General features: G+C 43.7%; 1 protein-coding gene across 1 annotated transcript in view; it reads left to right on the top strand.

Annotated features, from left to right (window-relative positions):
- CELSR1 (cadherin EGF LAG seven-pass G-type receptor 1) overlaps nucleotides 1–19025 on the top strand; it is a gene marked incomplete at both ends in the record, with an annotated part of 172064 nt that overhangs the window by 112566 nt on the left and 40473 nt on the right. Inside the window, 4 exons of the mRNA XM_082011073.1 lie at nucleotides 10480–10637; nucleotides 11770–11933; nucleotides 13398–13523; nucleotides 18478–18644. Coding sequence (XP_081867199.1) covers nucleotides 10480–10637; nucleotides 11770–11933; nucleotides 13398–13523; nucleotides 18478–18644 — 615 coding nt within the window. The remainder of the gene's footprint in view (nucleotides 1–10479; nucleotides 10638–11769; nucleotides 11934–13397; nucleotides 13524–18477; nucleotides 18645–19025) is intronic.

Raw genomic sequence — 19025 nt, 5'->3', positions numbered from 1 at the left:
CGGATTATTGTGCTTGTTGGTGCTCAGGCTTGTATACTTGTGAAGTATGTGGTAGGTAGTACTGGTGGCACACGTACAATATGAGGGTATGAGGAATTTGTAGCTATGTGTTTGTGTTACTTACCTGTTCTATGTATTTTTTGGTGCTAGCGGGCATGGCCGTTTAAGAAACCTAGCAATTAAAACTACAAGCAGCAAAAGGAACGGAAAGAAATTAGCTTTTCTATTGCTGAATGCATGCCAGAGTTTTCAATTTAAAGTTCAAAATGTTGTACTAGTGAAACACATAAAATATGTTCCTCGTGTCTGAATGTAAAACATGTCATTTCCTACATGCTCAGAATTCAATTTTTAAAATGCCACGAGAAAAGGTAATCGCTGCAAAAATAGTTCAGTTTATGAGTCATTTCCTGGCATTCTGGCTGAAGATTCAGAGGCTCCCATCCTTGCTGAGACCCAATTCATCCTCTTCCACCCAAATCCAGAGGATCATCAACGAAAGTCCTAATCTAGGTAAGACCATAGATTTGATATATAGAAACTGAAGGTTGACAGACTCTGATTAGAAGTAATACACAATATCATTAATAGTGAAGGTGTATAATCTGCACAATAATCTGCCCACAGTTCTGATGGTCTCACTGTCCTTTGAAATCTTTAAATCAAATCAGTATTTCCCTTTCTAGAGGAAAATTTAATGTGCAAGCCACATTATTGAGGCAGGACTCACTGGGTGATGTTCTGTGGTTGTATAAGGCAGAAGCCGAATAAGATGATGAGTCCTTTCCATCCATAAAATTTGGCAGGATCCTGTGAAAACCCATCTCAAGCTCCAGCCTGCAGTGTTGCGGGTGGGAAACTGGGAGCCAGGAGGACAGGAGAAGTGCTACTGCGCATTTGCTCAGTTCTTATGCTCTTCCATGGCGTCTACTGCTCCCTCAGCGGGACTTTGGTCTGGCCTGTGGCAACCATTCACATTCCTAACATCCGAAAAGCACTGAAGGCTAATACTTACTTTTTCTTGGTCCTGCTTGGATGTGGTTGTAGATGCCTTGCAGGTGTTAGTGGGTGTAACACAGGTGGCTGATCTGCCCTTGCAGAACAGGCACACGTGAGCCTGGACTTTAAAAGCCCCTCCCTGCAATTCCACCGATATTTACTCAGGCAGATTTCAATTAGTAGTAATTGTTTTTGTTGATTTTTGGGGTTTTTTTTTCTAGTAGAGGGTAAGTGTGAAGTGATTGATATCTGGGAAAGGAAATCAGGATTTGGCGGCAGAGCGACATTCCATTGTCTTGACACGAAATAACAAATAACTTGCCTCTAAATCTATGTCTCGGGAAATGAAAGTGTAAAGCAGTGAAAGTCATTTGGAGGTCATTGAGATGCAAAGTGTGTCCTGCTCCCCAGCCCCAAGTTCCTCAGCTCTCAGTGACAGCTTTGAGAAATCTCTCAGGCGACTGGGGCAGAGGTGAGCAAGCACACACCCAGTGCCTGGCTCTTTCTCTCCCCCTCCTGCTTTTGGAAGTGTTGTTCTCGCAGAGTTTGCGAACACCACCTGAACACACTCCTTGTTGTGGCCTTGATTTTATACACCAATGCAAGCAGGAACTTTTCAGAAACCACCCCCAGGGTTTTTGCTCTGCAAGTGACAGTAGGGATCATGTCATGTCAAAACCAACCCAAGCCCCTGCTCCTCTGGAAGCCTCATCCTCAGCAAGGCTGCTCAGCGCTTACTCCTCTCACTCCTCCCGGGTTTCAAGAGGCCTGACTTGTAAGCCCAGTTACAGCACTGCTACTTCTAGGTCTGCGCCCACCCCACACCTGGACTGGGTCTCAGCTGCATGGCTTTCCTCATGGTGTGGCATTCTCAGATCACCCTGGGGAGCCTGGAACCCAACAGTCTCCTTGAGAGCAGGTACACTCATGCCATCTAGCACCTCCATGCCACGAAACACGTTACAGGTTTAATGGCACCTCCCAAAATGATGATTTTCAGCTCCTCCTGAAGGCTAAGGAGGTGCAAGGGACCTCTGTGAGAGCTGGCAGAGTCTGAATGGCCATTGGCTCACCATAAGGCCCTGAGGACAGTGCTTGAAGGCTGGGCTCTGCAGCAGAGCCTGGTAGAGCTTCTGCCAAGCTGAAGGAGTCATTGAAATGGCACCTCAGGAATTTGGTGCGAGTTCTTTGAAGTGCACTGTTATCTCCATTTAATCACACAGTAAACCTACAGTAGCTTACTGATTTGCAGCAACTTTTCAGGTATTTTGTATCTGTCTGTGTAGTGAGGGGAAGCAGCATTTTACAATTACTTCTTCATGAACGGGTCTGTGTGTACCAAGAGACCCAGAGCAATGTGGGATTCCTGGATTTTATAGACGCAGTTTTGTCCCCATCACCCACACTGAGCAACAGTTTGCTTGGCAAGGTGTCACCAGGAATGAGTCCAAGAAGGAGGAGTTAGTTGCTGTGAATAAGTGTCACGTTGTGCTATTTCTAGGTATTTCTTGGACTCTGACAGCAATAACATTTGCTTACTGGATGCAAAACTAAGTCATAAAACATACAAGATTTCTATAAAGCTGAAAATATTTGAGAGTGGTACTGTGGCAGGTAGATAAGGACAAATGGCAAAGGGAGAAGGGTTTGCTGAATTGGGACAGGAGAGCATGTAAAGGAGAGCAAGGATGATCTTTCAGCATCCTTCATGTGCTCTCCTCTCCCAGTTCCCCAAGGATGCTGGAAGAGCATCCTTATTGAGGGAAGGGTTGGGGGAAGGGAGAAGGTGCATCAGCCACAGGGGCAGATCAGAGGGGAGGAGAGGGCTGCAGAGGGTGGACAGTGGGACCTGCAGCAACAGAGCACCATAGTGAGTGGTGTCTCCCACGCAAAAAGCTGTATGTTGTCTTGAGGAACGGGCATTGTCTCTCAGCAGCCAAAACAGGTCCTTCTTGCTACATCACTGATTCAGCATCAAAGACCTGAGAAGCATCTGGGAATACAAATTTGAGGATAACATTTCCGTTTGCAGGCAGGGAAACCTCATTCTTCCCATCAGCACTACCAGCAGCCTTTGCCAAAATTAGTCAAATCCAAGAATATACCCTTTGCAGGAGCTGGATGGTATTTGTGAAGATACTGAACACGCTGTGTGGAGGAAAGGAGCATGTCTGGTTGCCATGTATGAGTAACCGTGGCTTTTCACATGCCATTGCCGCGTGGTGGGACAGGAGGGCTGCTCCCCGTCTCTGCCCTGCCACTGAAAGAGCAGCAGCAGCTCGGGCAGCACTGTTCACATGTGCCAGGTCTCATAGCTGTGCCACAAGCCTCCTGCTTTGAATATTCAAAGTTTAGCCTCTGGATTTGGTCATGGAGGAGATAACAGATCAGGCTAGTAAAACTTGCTTGACTTTGTGGCCCAGGGTTTCAGGGAGTTTGTCTAGGAAAAGGAACTGGTCTAGTGGCTTTTCAGGATTTGCATTTTTGACTCACCAATGGGAAGCTTTTTGCTTTTCCTTTTCACTGTCACAGGCTCTCATGTTTCCCTACAGACTCAGCCAAGTTTGTATAAAGAAATTCCATTAAAATATTCAGGGAATAAAGGGGATACATACATCAAAGGAGTAAGGGGTTTATGTGAAACGATTTGTCCTGTCTTTCCCTGGTGACTAAGCAGGTTGTGTAAAAGATTCTCAGTTCTTCACAATACCTTATTTTAAAGGTGCTCTGAAAACCTGTAGGGGGAAACATTAAAAAGCAGAGATTAACATGAATTGTTTCTCTAATCTAGCCTAATTTGGAGTTTCTGGATTTATCAGAACATCTGCAAATCCATGCCACGGTGCTAAGCTTCTCCAGCATTTCCTAGTCTCTCCCTCTGGGATTGCAAGCACGGCGCTTTCCCGTTTGTTTTTTCCTGTTTATTTATTTTCCTTGCCAGGGGCCGGGCTCCGGCCACTTGCCCAGGGAGATCGCCGCCGCCACGGGCCCTTAATGAGCTTTTTGACCACTGAAGCAGCACAGCATTGCCTGAGAATCAGAGGGGGTTTCTCCCTTCCCCGCGTCAGCAGAGGCCGGCGGGTTAACGAAGGAGCTGGGGCGGCTGGCGGGCTGCCTAATGAGCGCCAGGGAACCGGTGAGGGGGGACCCCGGCGGCGGCCAGAGCCCCAGAGGCAGCCTCCAGCGGGACCCGATGCCAGTTGCTCTATTTTTTCTCATTATTACTGTAGCTGGAAGTGTTAGAAAGCAAAGAGCCCCAAAGGGTATGAACATGAGGTGTTTTCCACCCAGCACTTTTGGGGGCAGTGGGGTCTGAACCAGCACATTAACAATGCAGAGGAGTGCTTTTTTGCATTAAAAATAACTAGGAAACAGATTCTTTTTAACCTTTAACCACTCCAAACAGTCAATAAATCATTAGCTACTGATTAACAAAAAGAGAAGGGTAACTTATTGTCTGGTAAGCAAACTGTTGGAAGCATTGAAAGGCTGGCACTAACTTCAGGATGGCTTTTCTTTTTACACTTTTGCACTTACTAAAAAGACAAACAAGCCAAGCCCTGCATATTAAGCTATGCCACACAAAGCATTTTGCTAAAACACCAACTTTCTAAAATAGAATTTTTTTTTAGTATGTACAGAGAGAGGAGCAAATGCAGTATTTACAATATTCAACATTATATCTGTCCCCCAAGAAAACAGGTCTCATGCCAAGCATAATGAGGTGGGTTGTGTCTGATCTGCAAGGGTTCCCAGTTTGTGTTCTCAAAGTCTTGGCCATACTTGCAGTCTGCTGCTGAATCGTCTCCTCAGCTCCTTCAAAAGACTCAATGGGGTGGCTAAAGCAGGCAGAAGTCCTTGTGGCCGAGGTTCGGGCTGGAGAGCACAGCTTTCAGTCTGAGTTCAGGGAATATCTGTGACATTGGAACAGTCTCCATGGCTGACCAAAACCACTCTCCCTCTTTCCATCTGTGCGAAAAGTCAAGTGGCAATTTTTTTTCTAAGAATGGAAGTGGGGAAATGGTGTTTCTAGTGGAGGAGATGTCTATGGGATCTTTGGAAAAGTCCTATTATTTTGCAGATAAACTAATAAAAGGGTGAGATCCAGGAATCTGAGTGGTCACCACTGCTGCTGATTGACTAAACAAACATTTGCACTTTGTAGTATTACTGTTATATGCACAGTAACTAGTCTGGTTTAATTCAAAATAAGTCTACCAAAGGTTAGACTATTTACTTAAACCTCTACAACAATTTTGTATCATGACTTTTGAAAACAGTAGTGTTTATAACGTAAAAATATAATGCTTAAGTATTTAAGACAAGGCTTCCATTGTCCATTAATCTGTATGTCTTTTCCATTCACTGTGCATTGTTGGACCATCTGTGTCTTTAATAAGTGTGTGGGCTCTTGCAGTTTAAATATTTACTTTAAAATAATAGAGGATCCAAATGAAACTGAGATACATGACAATATCCATGTCTGATGTTTTAAGTGGCACGGGAGTAGATCTGCAAACTATAAACAGATGTGTTTTGATGACCTTCACTCCTCAGTCTCATCTCCATTTATAAAACACAAGTTCACAGATTAAGCTTCTCAGGGTTCTACATGCACCTGGGAGAATCTACATGTGTTTCTTTCTGTTGAAGTTGTGGGGAGAAGTACTTGGGTTTCATGAAAATCAGATTTGGCATCACTAGTAAAATACCTTCACAGTGGCATTCTCTCACTGCAATCTGAGAAAGTCACTGCAGGTGGCCAAAGGGAGTTACATGCACCATTGCAGCTTGAGAAGGTCACTTCTCCAGGTCACCACTGAGGACAGCAGATGAGTCTCACTGTTAACTCCACCATGGTCAGAAAGGGAGCCGCAATTTTCAAAAAACATCCTGGGAGACTGTTGGATTCATCAGAATCAAGTCTGATTGGCAAGAGAGAATGTCATGGGTAAGACACAAGGTTTGAGATTGTCCACCCATAGATCAGAACCACTAATCTCCATCATGAAAGCTCAGTGAGACATAGTTAAGTTTCATGACATTGTGTACAGTTTTAGGTACTAATTGCCATTATTTGAGGAACATTAATGTGGTTCATCTTGTTTTACAGATGCAGAGAAAGGTAGGTGGCTTCTGCTCTCACGTGTGGATCCTGAGTCAGGGCTGCTTAGGGCTGCTTCTTTCTCTTCTCCAAGTGTCTCTGTACGCAATTGTAACGTGAAAACATAAGGGTCAGTACAATGAACACAACATACTTTAATATGGGGTGCACAGAATATTTGAAGAATCACTCTGTGATGATGAGAATACACTGTGACACTCGGGACTGCTTTTTTTTCCTTTTTTTTTTTTTTGAGTCCAGGATGAAACCACTTCTTTCATAGATCGTTTAAGGGTGACCAAATTCTCTCTCTGGCACTGTTTGCTACCTTTTCTTGCTACTCACTTTTACAGCATGTGGTCTTTGAAGTTTGAATCCCAACCTCTTTCTGGACAAGCACTAAATAAAAAAGCAACCTTTAGGGTTAGGCAGCACAAGGTAAATTTTCAGCCCCATGAGCAGGAACTCAGTTACATGACTTGCATTGCCATTAATGGGGGTCATGCTGGTAAATTCCTGTACACCACATTGCACATTTACTCATGAGTGCAGAATTGGCACAACTAATGAAACTTGCCTTTTGGGTAGCATGGTGTTTCAGGAGATGAGTCTGACAGGCAGAAAGGACTGCAAAGTACCCAGATGAAAGTCTGGCTTTTAACTCCTTGAACATACTTCTAGAAAATAATAGTGTGAATTAATGTTGGTTAGTGTTAGCTGTTCCTACTGTTAGGGATCACTCTTACTCCAGTAGGATTCAACTGAGGCAAAGATCATGCCTGAAATGTAAATCTGTGTGCTATCATTTAGTGTTGGCCATTCACGTTCTTGTGTATTTTCCAAGTACTACTTACTGTTATTTATTTTCTTTCAGACATAGGCCAGTCCTCTGCTAACACCAACTTCTATAATCACAAACAAATTAAGTTCATTTTTATAATTTTTGCCCCTGCTACTTTCCCAAAGATAACCCTTCCTATGGCTGAGCATCACCTTGTGATTTTCAGCCTACATTAGTCATGGGCATCTTATTCTCATTTGTTCTTGTACTGTGTCCATTGCAGTGATCGCGTCTTCTCGTTTCCAAAACCCCTCCCCAGCCTTTACTTTACTAGGTTAAACATGCCAAGTCTGTTTTGTCTGTTAGATAAAGTAAGCTTTCCATTGTTCTGGCTGCAGTTCTGTGCATCTGCTGGAAGTTATTTTTAATAAATGAAATCAAAATTGCCCACAATTTTCTATTCTGTTCAGTTTCATAAAATTTCCCTCATACCCATCTTCGCAACAAGACCACTGTTGTATTGCCTTTTTTTCCTTTTAATCACACCATGGTTCATAATTGTTTTGTAGTCAATTAATAGTTATTTTTTCTGATTTTTTATCACGGTCTCTGAGCCTGCAATAAGAATTCTTGTCATTCGATCCCAAGTTTCATGTTGTGTGATTAATTCTCTTTCTAGCACTCAACTATTCAAAGTGATTCTTTTTCCAATGCATGATGCTCTAAATATCCTTTGTATCACCATCAAACTATATTAGTATTAATCAAAATAGTAAATGAATAACATCAGTTTTGTGATTCAATTCTGAAGGAACTCCTAACTTAGGCTCCCTCTGTTCCGGTCTTCTATTTATTTCGCATTATTTCAGTTATAAAGCATACACTATGCTAGGTGCTGAGAAGATGAGTAGTGTAGTACTTGCCACATATAAGAGAAAAAAGAGTCCACATCGCATTAAATCACTAAGAATATCTCTCTTTCCTTTCCCAGCAACATATTCTTCCATTTTGGGAAAAGCCTGTTCTGTTAAATGAGCCTCTTAACATGGTCGGAAAATGACTACATGTTTGAACTAAGTATGGTTTGAACTGCCAATAGGTCTCTCTTCATTCACCAGAATATTCCACTTCTTCATCAGCTTATGGTTCTCTGTGGTCAGCAGAGCCAAAGAGACACCAGAGATCTGCACTGCAATGAACAGTCAACGTCTAGAGAAACACTTTGCAGTTTCTATGTTAAATAAAAGTAGAAAAAAATCAATTTGCCACTGCAGCTAGTTGACTGTGAAGGAGCAGCTGCAAACTGCTGAGTCTCATCAGGTTGCAATCTTGATTAACATTGGGCAGATCCTCCCTGCTGTGAGAATAAATACCCTGCCTTTGTCAAGGCTCCCATGTAAGAAACAATAGGTTATTTCAGTGAAGCACAGGAACGTAAATGTTAATCGAATCATTCCTCCAAATGAACAGAAGTAGCACCCAGAATGTAAACATTTTAATTTTGGAAGGGAAGGTCTGCCTGTTGGTTGGTTAGTTTTCTGTGTATTTTTTCATTTACTTTGACAAACTGCTCACTAACATTGCTATCATTGCATACAATAACATTTTCAGCACTGCAAATGTGTATGCTTCCTGTCTTTCCAAGCTAGGCAGTGGCAAAGTCCAGGGAGTATTGGAAAAAATAAAATCTGCCTTAATATCACTCAAGAGAGGTCAAAACCTTACACTGTGCAACTGCCAAGCTATGTGATCACATTAGTTCTTGGTAGAGGAAATGGAAAATACTTTCCAACTGGAACTGACACCAGGAAACATCTTTTAAAAATGTTTTTTATACATTGGGATAATTACCTTCAGAAATAAATCTGTATCTCTTTACAGATGATGAAAGTGGCTTTAGGTATTTTAACAAATTTATGTGTGTACAAGCGAAACGGAAAGAATAGGCATTTATCCACTTACTGCTTCTTTGTTTGCTGTACAAATAAGGGATTTCAGTACACAGTTGAGCAATGTATGTTTTAAAATGAGCGTACGGCAACTACAGTGTGATGCCCAGTTGTCTTCCATTTTCATATGGTTCCAACTATTGCTGATCAACACATCATAAAAATATCTCTTGGCTTTCAGTTAGCTGTGCTGCGTGTCTGGTCAGATCCTGGTGACTTCACTCCTGTGGGGTGTCCCTTTGCCCGTAGAGGAACAGCAGCAAAGCCAGGGGAGTTCAGCTCATTGCTTCTCTTGTACCCATAAAAGCCTCAGAGATCCTGCACCAGTGGTACATTAGGACTCTGTAGCTCTCTACGAACACTAAACATGAAAAATGGTTTTCTTACTGAATTTGCTAGTGCATCAGTGAGGCTGCTATGCCACTGCTTATACGTGCACCCTTTTTTAACAGTCATGATGCACTTCTCCACTAGGGGAATCTGTCTCTTGAGTTTCTGCATAGCAGATACCTCCTGTCAGTCATCACTTATGAAATTAGTGGAGATGAAGGACGTTTGTGGTGGAGGCACAGAAGTTTGGTGGTCGGGGTTGGATTCCTGGTGGTCCCCTAAGGCTTTCCTGTCCGTTGGGATCACTGAATTTCCCCAGTTGCTGGTGGGTGCTGAAGTGGGGAGAATGACAGCTGCCAGCAGGGTGATTAGCAGAGCCAGCCAGTAAGAGTGGGGGTGTGAAGCTCTGTGTGCTAATTCTGGTTTTGTGGCCCACATTCACCAGGGCACATTGTGATTGGGTGGGCAGGAGTTTCCTACTGGCCGGGTGAAGCCAGAGATGGGGAAAGCCAGAGCATTTATTGCCACTCTAAAACACATTTTCTTCCGTTCTTCTGTGCACCACCCATGCTGTCACTCTGCGTGCCTGGACCAAAGCAGCTGCATGAGCAAGCTCAGATCCATCCATTTTTTTTGACTGTCCAACTCCACAGGTCACTGATCTCTAGTCTCCTGTGACTAGAAACCAGGGGCTTCTCAGCTGGCTCAGCAATGGGCAGTGGTTTTCCATGCCCTCCGTCTTGTAGCTGGAACAAGCAGTCTTCATCTAAGCTCGTCACAGTCATCAGACAACCTTTCACTACAGACTTTATTGGAACCTGCACTCAGTTTCTGGTGGCCCTGGCAGAGTACCCCCATCAGAGAAAATTTTATTTAAGCCTTTAGCCTTACGTGTGATATTTCATGGTTTTCTGCCTTTGGGCAGAAACAATGTTAAAATTGAAGTGACTTTATTCACTTGAGGTGAAGAGTTGCAAAATGAGCAGAATTTATCGGAGTTTGCTGTGCAGAAGGAAGAAAACGCCTCTTTGAAGTGATTTGGGCCATAGTGGTACAGCAGAGGAAAAGACCAAAGCCACTCCTGACCATGCTATATATCACACTGCGCATGTGTGTACTCTCTTTGAAGTCATCCATTGGGGTTTTTCTTGCCTAGATGTCATAGGTCAACTTAACTTCTGCTATTTTTTTTAGATAGGTCCTATTTTAGTCTCCTTTGTGGAGTAGGGAGAAGTATGCTGTTGAGCTGGATGAACCAGCATTTAAATCCCATGTGTATGTAGCCCTGTATGACATGTGCCATTTATTTCTTGAAGCCCAACATTGGACGATTAGGAATTCCCCACGGGCCTTCAGGAGAGAAGGTGGCCGTGGTGACTGTGGACGACTGTGACACAGCAGTGGCTGTGCGCTTTGGGAGCCTCATTGGAAACTACACCTGTGCTGCCCAGGGGACACAGACCGGCTCAAAGAAGTAAGGATTCCTATATTTGCATTTTCCACTTACTCTCTTCTTCCAGGGGAGAGTCAACAGTATGTGATTAACCACTAAGGGAATTAAGTTGGAAAAGCAGATATGATTTAACATGAAAAGGTAATAAGGTTTAGTTTGGTAGATGGAATTTGCTGGAGGTTACTCCAAGTGTCAGTACACTGGGTGGAATGTGTAAATACAGACATGTGCCCAAATTACTTGTAAAATGAAAAAAAAAAAGACCTGGAGATCAGTGTGGACAGCCCCCAAAAAGCATCTACTCAGTATGAAAAAGTAGAGAGAAGGGCAAATAAAATGTTAGACTTCATTAATAAAGGGGATGAGTGAAGAGCTTATTACTTCCATCATTTAAGTTAAAAGTCCTATCTTAAAAGGAGACAGAAATAAAGGAGATACAGAAAATGCCATTGAACATCATTAGGTGTGAAAAAAACTTTCCTGTGATGAAAGACCAAAAAAGATTAGTGCTTTTGAGTTTAAAGAGGAGATGGACATCAAGCAACATAGTGGGGATATAAAGTAATGGGTGATAGCAGAAAGACCATTGAGATACACCCGCTGGTCTAAAATCCCAAGAGAAGGGGACACCATAAAAATTAGGGCTAATTCAAACTGACCAGACGATACACTTTTCACACAGTGTGGAGTCATTCAGTGGAACCTGCATTCGATAAATGTTATTAAGACTAATACCTTAAGAGGACTTAAAAAGGGTTGGCACTGTATAATAACTAAGTCATTATTTCAAAATCTACAGCATCTCAACCTTTAGGCTGAGGAGTATAAACCAGCCCCTGGGTGACTGGAATCAGAAAGAAGTATCCTGTCACTGCACATTTTTCCATAATTTTCATTTTATTCTTCATATTGGCCACTGTTAGGGACAGGTCACTGGGTTCTCTATGCATATGACAGCTCCTAAGTTAAAAGTTACGGTGTTTCTGGAAGGTGCTTTGATTACAAGCTCTGGAAGTGCTGATGTAGCAGAGGGAAGGGCATGGCAACACAGGAAAACTAAACAGCTCAAATGTGCTTATGGAAGCAGTAAGGTAAAGAACAAAACTAAACAAACTATATGCAAGAAATTATGAGCATTTCTTTGTTTCTTCAGATCTTTGGACCTAACTGGCCCTCTCCTCCTTGGCGGTGTCCCAAACTTGCCTGAAGATTTCCCAGTGCACAACAGACAGTTTATCGGCTGCATGAGGAACCTTTCTATCGACAGCAAGCCAATCGACATGGCTAGTTTCATCGCCAATAACGGCACTCTGCCAGGTATGAGCGACCGCTGCCTCAAAAGTCAACAGGAGAAACCTCTCTGCTGTAGCTGTGTGTGTAACAGGGCTTAGGGTGTTGAAGGGGCTGGCGCTGGGAGGAACCCCAGGAAGGGGCAGGGGACGGAGGGGTCTGAAACAGCCCCTGTCCCCCTGTTAGCGCCGCTGGGCGCAAAGCGTTTGCCCCAGGCCGCACGGCGCTCGAGGTGCTGCTGGGCATTGCACTGCCAGCAGCTCAGCAGCACGGCTGCATCCGACCTCGTTTGTCTGAGCAAGGTGCAGTCTGCACCCGTGCCAGGGACGCACACAATAGCCCGTGGCACAGCGCGCACTTACAGGATCAAGCGGCACACAGAAAAGGACAAGGCTTGTTTAGACCTTCTGCATTGCTACAAGTTTCACCCAGGAATTTACTCCTAAATGAACTTTTCCTCTTGGGGTTTTTTTCTACCTACCTTTTAAATGTCACTTTGCTCTGAAAGCCGGTGGGATTAGTTCATGCAAAAGACACTGCTTTTAATGACTTTTTCATAAAATTATGTTTTATGAAAATCAAATTCAAATCAATGTTGTATGTGAATCAAATTCTGAAATCCTCCAAATCTGAAACCTTCTTCATGAAGCAGCCTGTTGGAGGTTCTGATTTGGTTTCCAGTCCTTGGATCCCTGATCAGGATTAGTTCTGGTGTACAAAATGTTCTCATCATCATCGTAAAACTGGCTCTTACACAAAAGAATGACAAGTCCCTTCCTTCCACACTGCTGCAGTTCTGTGTAAATGATAAATTGTAGTTCTTACGTATGTTGCATTGATCATGGATTAAGAAGGGAGTCATAGCGTACACTTCAAATTGCTATTTTGTCTTGGAGCCGTTTTTAACAGTTATGTCTCTAATATTAGTTAAACACAAGTTTTTATCCTGTGGAAATATACATCAGGAAGCCATGAAGTATTTTCTTTAGCATGGATTTTTTTTCCTCATTTGGAAACATGTTGCCATATAGTTTAAAACAATGATGTATAGTGTTATTTCACTGTGCAGCACTGCACATTGGCTTTCCCTGGTTAGTGTCTCGGTTAGACAACAGTTGTGAACAGTGGTGCTGAGTCACAGCAGCAGTCGATCTGCCTGTCTCCAGCAGTAGATGCCAGGGGAAGAGTATAAAAACAGGACAAGCATGCAGTGATATTTCCCCAAAATTTTCTCTTAGTCCCCAGACATTTACAGCTCAGTGACTGTATTTAATAGCCCTTGATGGATTTGTCTTTATGAATTTGACACTTGCTCAGCTCACATAAACTTTTGCCATCCATATTTTGCTTGACTGACTTCAAGGGTATTAAAAAAACCCAAACAAACTTATAATGGTCATGTCGTCTTCTTACATAAAAACTCAGATACAATCATTCAGAGCCTTTTGGCTTGTTAAAACCATGCGAAGTAACCATTTTCCTGAATTTCAGGCTGTGCAGCGCAGAGGAACTATTGTGAAACCAACTGGTGCCAGAACGGAGGCACATGCATCAACAAGTGGAACACGTACATCTGCGAGTGCCCCATACGCTACGGAGGGAAAAACTGTGAGCAAGGTAGGATGCAAAGACCTCTTCATGCATAGTCACGTGTGCATGTTTCATTACCTGTCATTAACGTCTAATAGCATGTATGTCAAACTGTGATGCTTAAGGAATAGGTAACAGAAGATTGCAATTAAGACTAAAAGTCACTCATTATCTATTTGAAATAATTTTAGAGATCACCTATATAGTAAGTACGATAGCTGACATACTGACATGAAAAACAACAGCTTTCATTAATTTGCTTACATAAGCAAAGTAGTTCCATAGAATTTGGCAGTATTTAGTAATTTGTTTATAGTAAAAATGCCTGATCCTAAGCCCCTTTAAATCAGTGGAAAGAATCCTTCTGACTTTATTGGGCTTTGGCTCAAACCAGGGATGAATGTGCAGTTTTAATCACCACTTTCTTGGCAAGAAGGCACTCTCTGCCGAGTACGAGCACTTTCAGTTTTATTGGGTTTTTCTTTGATTGAACACAATGTGCATATATGTGTAAAACCTCATTAATAAAGGTTGAGGAAGGAGCAGCAAGTGTGTTTTATAGGGTGTGAAGAACTTGCAGTTAGTTTCTTCCCAAGGAAGCGAGGAGTCATCTGTGTGAAGGGTCCCATGGAGTCAGTGCAGCAGCAGACTGCCCACTGGAAGGTGGCACCTCCACGTCTAGTGGAGGGTTGCTCGTTTGGAGTCTTCCTAGAGGCTTCCAGGAAAGAAAACCTGCTTAGAATAGTCATGGCTTTCCTAGAAGCAGAAGGCCAAATTGTGGCCTCTGATGCAGATGTGGTAGATCTTCGTTTCTGTTATCTGCCTGTGTCACTTAGCCCCGAATAGTTTGCAGTGTGATCAAGGATTTTGTTCTTTTGATGTATCTAGCCCAAACCAAACCTTCTAGATTACTCTCAGCAGGGCTTGAACCCTGGAATGCAGGTCTCCAAGCTGAGGTGCACACACCACAGTGATTTGCAAACCCCTTTAGCACAGTATGCCTCAGCCTGGGCCAGATTTAGGTGGTGGCAACTGCTCTCCCCTTGCCTGAGAAGCAGCAGTGTAGGAGGAGAGGACCCATAGTTAAGTTTCTGCCTTGGAAATAAGAGTCTGCAGGGTGAGGGATAGGGGAAAGGAATGATGGAGGCCTCTTCCTATGATTCACCTCACGCAGAGCCCAGAGCTGCTATTACTGCCCCTAGCGACATACCTGCTTTCTACAGCAGCTCCTCAAATATTTTGAGCTCCCAGGTTTGTATGACGTGTGTCTCATGTCAAGTATCTTTGTCAGTGAAGTTCTGGTGTTTTCTTCATGATAGGCTGGTGTCCCCCCCATGCTGACATCTCCTGAGAGAGTGCCAGGGTCCAATTCTGGTGTGACCTGTACTGGGATAAATGGGGACTAGCGCTATCACATGCAAAGACTATCATTCCCTCTGTCTTTATCTTAGTTTTGAAATGGAATTTCAAAATTTGATCAAGTGTATGTTTTATTCATCATTTTCTTATCCCAAACTCAAAACCAAAACATGAAATTTGGGATTTAGAAAATCAACTCAGAACTGCCCTGTAGCCATCATTGGAAACTTATTTTAAGTTCAGGTAATACAGATGACGACAATTATAGCATCACTGTCTCCCCCGCTGCCCCAGCTGTCTCCTCTGCCTCCAGTGGTGTGCATTCCTGCATGTCCCCTGTGTCATTTGGTAACCCCGTGTTCTTGCTGATGCCTTAATTTGTGTGCCTTTTTTATAGTTTGAGGGCAGCAGGCTGCTTGCTCCTTTGACGATATTTGTGGGGCAAGGTGTCCCTATGGAAAAATTGCAAGACAAGAGAGGAATGAATTTTTCTGATATGTGACCAAAGAGTTCAGGAGCCTGAAGTTAAAGTCAGGAGGGATCACTGATACACAATACTCCTGGCTTTTGGGTTGCTTATTTGAGTGCTCAGATACGATCCTAACAGCATTAGCTATTATTAGGCAGCTATTTTTTAAAAAGTCTTAGCTAGAATATTTGCATTCTTGTGTAGGAGTGATTGGCTGATGCATTTCATCAGTCCCTTTGGCAAATGCTGGATCTGCTTCAGGCTCACAGAGGACAAAGACTTTAGCACGTTAAAAATCCAACTTTTTTGATTGTCCACTCTTCAGAAACTCTGAGATCTGGTCTGCGCTAGTGAAAATGGGGTGTTTTACCTTCATCACCCTCTTAGGACCTGCTAACTCACCTTCTGACAGCTCCCATCTCCCTCTGCTGACATATAGAAGGGAGATTAAATTAGGGAAAATAAGTTTCACCGTTGTTGTAGTTTAATTCTTTTTAAAATTGAGATACTGCAGTGCTGTGAAGAAGTTCTAGCAGCTGTGCCTGACTTGTGTTTGGATGGCTAATGTCATTGCACTAGCCTTGAGCTGAACACCACAGGTTTACACCAAAACATAAGCTGTATCATGTCCTACACCCAATCTTCAGGTGACATTGCAATATTGGCAGTGTTGGTGTTTCCCCAGGCCCTCTGTCTGCACAGTGAATAGCCCTCACGTCTTTCTGATGGCCTTTTAAATGTCGGGGGTCTCTTAAAAGCATATGTATAGACAAGCAGCTTGAAGTGACAAACCCTGAGAAAACAATTAGTTTGCATCACTGCATCACTGATAGCAGGGTCATGCTGTGCTTGGAAGCACATGCGCTCGCCTCTGTGGTGACAGGGGTGGTCAGGTTCCACCTGGGTACATTGGATGTGGCCACCAGCCCCTCCATCAACACCCCTGGTCCTAGGCATGGGGAAGGGCTGGGGGGAGGAGGGAGGTCAGAGGGGGCTGGGAGATGGGGATTTCTGCTTCGCTAGCAGGGAAAGGTGCACCCTGGCCCCGGGGAAGGGAGGGGAGTTGGGAGGAGGTGTGGGAAGGGAATGGTATTTGCAAGCGCAGAAAGTCGCCACCGGTGAGAAAAATAAGGTGGTGGCTAATTGCCATGCCAGTCCAGTTCTCCCAGGAGCTGAGCCGAAACGCTTGTGAACAGCATTTCCAGCCTCCAGCAGGTGGGAAGCCCACAAGGTTTGCATCCTAGCTCCACTCTCCAGAGGCAGGCGGACTTAAAGATCTCAGCAACTGTCTAGAAAACCATTAGTAAAGAAGTTGGAAGTTGAGGTCATCATGAAGGTCAGCAGGATAGAGGAGGAAGGAGAGGGCTGACTTTTGCGTGTGTAGAGCAGAAGAAGGAAATGATCTTGCTCAACACCGATAGGTTACTTTTACATTGGTGTGGTGCAGTGCAGGCTGATGAATCGTGCCCTGGCCCAGGCAGCCAGAGCTCAAGCACTGGATTCAAGTTTTAAGCAAGCTGGGGACATCTATGTCTGGTAGCAAATCATTTTAAATTTCCATCTGGGTTTCAAGAGCAGGCTAAGCTTTAGTTGTTCCACCATATGCCCCCAATAACATTCGTGGAGGACTGAGTATGACTGCAAAGTGGAGATCCCAGCCTGGAGCAGGAGGGAGAAGGGTTGCCCTTTGGGGCTGCCTGCACTTAACTCCGGGGTGGGTTGGTTGGGTAACTACACCTTAGAAAAGGGCAAGTCAATTTACACCTCTGGCTTGGCTAGTCATAGTCCACTAGCCACTAATGTCTTGTTTCTCACAAGTAGGGAGCTGAAAGGCTTGCACTTTCCTCCAACACCTGCACTCCCCCCTACACAGCTGTTCCCTTTATAGAGACCAGCAAGGCACACGTCAGAATCAGGGTTTGGGTCTTTTACTCAAAAAAATGCAACTTCACATCAACCTGACTCCATCTTCTGCTATGATGTCATCCCTCTACCTTTTTCTGAGGACTTGGCATTTTATAGTGGCACATATGCATTTTTATATACGTGATCTCTACAAGAAAATCCAGAAGAGTCAGCAGATCTGGCAGTGTGGAGCAGAAGGGGAAGGAGACTGTTATGCCCTGTCACCTCACTGTCTATCCACATGGGCTCAGCACATGATGAGATACAAGGCTGGCTGACAGTCTGGTTGTACCCAGTCTCTAAGGCTTGCTTCCACTTGCAAAAAGCTGCCATGAACTTCACCAGAATGTCCATGAGGAGGACATCAGGCAGGAGCTGACTGCAGATCCAGCTACAAGGTGCCATACACAGTGGAGGTGTCATATGAGGTGCTGCAAATAGCACAGAGCTCCCACAGCTTAATTTGTGCTTCTAATCAGTGGGATCAACTAATCCATGGTACTGTAGCTCCTGTTACCTGAGGTAACTACTTTAGAAGTCCAAAGGGTAGGTGTTCCCCTGTTTTCGATCAGCAAAGTGCTTTCTATTGAAGGCTGTCATCAGCATCTCCCTGTAGGACCCATGTTCATGTGAGGTTAGAGAAGAGGGCAACTCTTCAGCTGTGACCTTGAGATATTTAAGGCAGATGATTTAGGCAATTCCACACCAGCTTTCTCCCTGTGAAAAGGCTGCGTAGCTGAGACAGCTGAATAATCTGGCCCTGGAGTATTTATAATAAATTAATATTTCCTGTTGTCTCTCAGCCTTCTTCTCTGTGTTTAATCTGTTAATTAGAAGCGGGTAATCAAGGATATGTTCAAAACATCTGCAGCAACTGTTGCCCTCATACTTCCTGCTCTGTCCACCCACTCATCAGCCGAACTGTATCAGTAGAGATCCTGAGCTTACCTTTCTAAGGAACATCTCTCACTTGTGTAATGCCATGGCAGTGTGGAGGTCCTGCCTTTGAGTGCAGGTGCTGAGACAAGGTGCCTACCCTGCAACAGGGGGAGTTTGTGAATTTACAGTATTATTAGCTGCTTCATAGTAACTCCCCTAGACTGGCTCTTACTCCATAGTAGATTAAAAATAGCTCAATGGAAGAGGGACTAGCTACCTTGCGCCATCAGCACGACATAGCATCGTTTCGCCTCTTAACTTTTGTCATGAAGGGTATCAACTGTTTCTCTGCCGTCTTTTGATTTACAGCGATGCCTTCTCCTCAGCGTTTCAGTGGTGAAAGCATTATCATTTGGAGTGACCTTGACATTACAATCTCCGTGCCATGGTATATTGGGCTGATGTTCAGAACGCGGAAAGTGAATGGCATGTTGATGCAAGCCAATGCTGGGGCTGCATCCAAGATCAACATTCAGGTAAAAATGTGTCTGCCTTTTGTTAGAAAAGAATTAAGAAATTCTCCCCCATCAATGCATATGGCAACATGAACTATGTAGCTTCGTCCACCCAGCTAAATGCACATCAATAAATACAAATGATTTATTCAGACTTTTTCAAAGATCAAAAGACCATTGTAAAATTCAGATTTGTTGGTTTAAGATTATTTTTTTAAACAGAGGTAGTAGTGTGTATTAATATAGATGCAAAGAAAGTGTCTCTTGATTGTTTGGGGATTTTTTTGTCACTAGGGTAAGTTACAAAGTCCAAAGTTATACGAGAAGTTATTACAAGTGTTCCCTTCTTTACTTTTCGGGCTTTTTTCTGTTTTGGGTTGTCTTAGGAAATGTTATTATCTT

Source organism: Phaethon aethereus (assembly GCF_964289735.1).
Source record: "Phaethon aethereus genome assembly, chromosome: 1".
In the NCBI taxonomy this organism is placed as follows: Eukaryota; Metazoa; Chordata; class Aves; order Phaethontiformes; family Phaethontidae; genus Phaethon; species Phaethon aethereus.
Note: the sequence above shows the minus strand (reverse complement) of the source record. Positions and strands in the feature narration are given on the sequence as shown.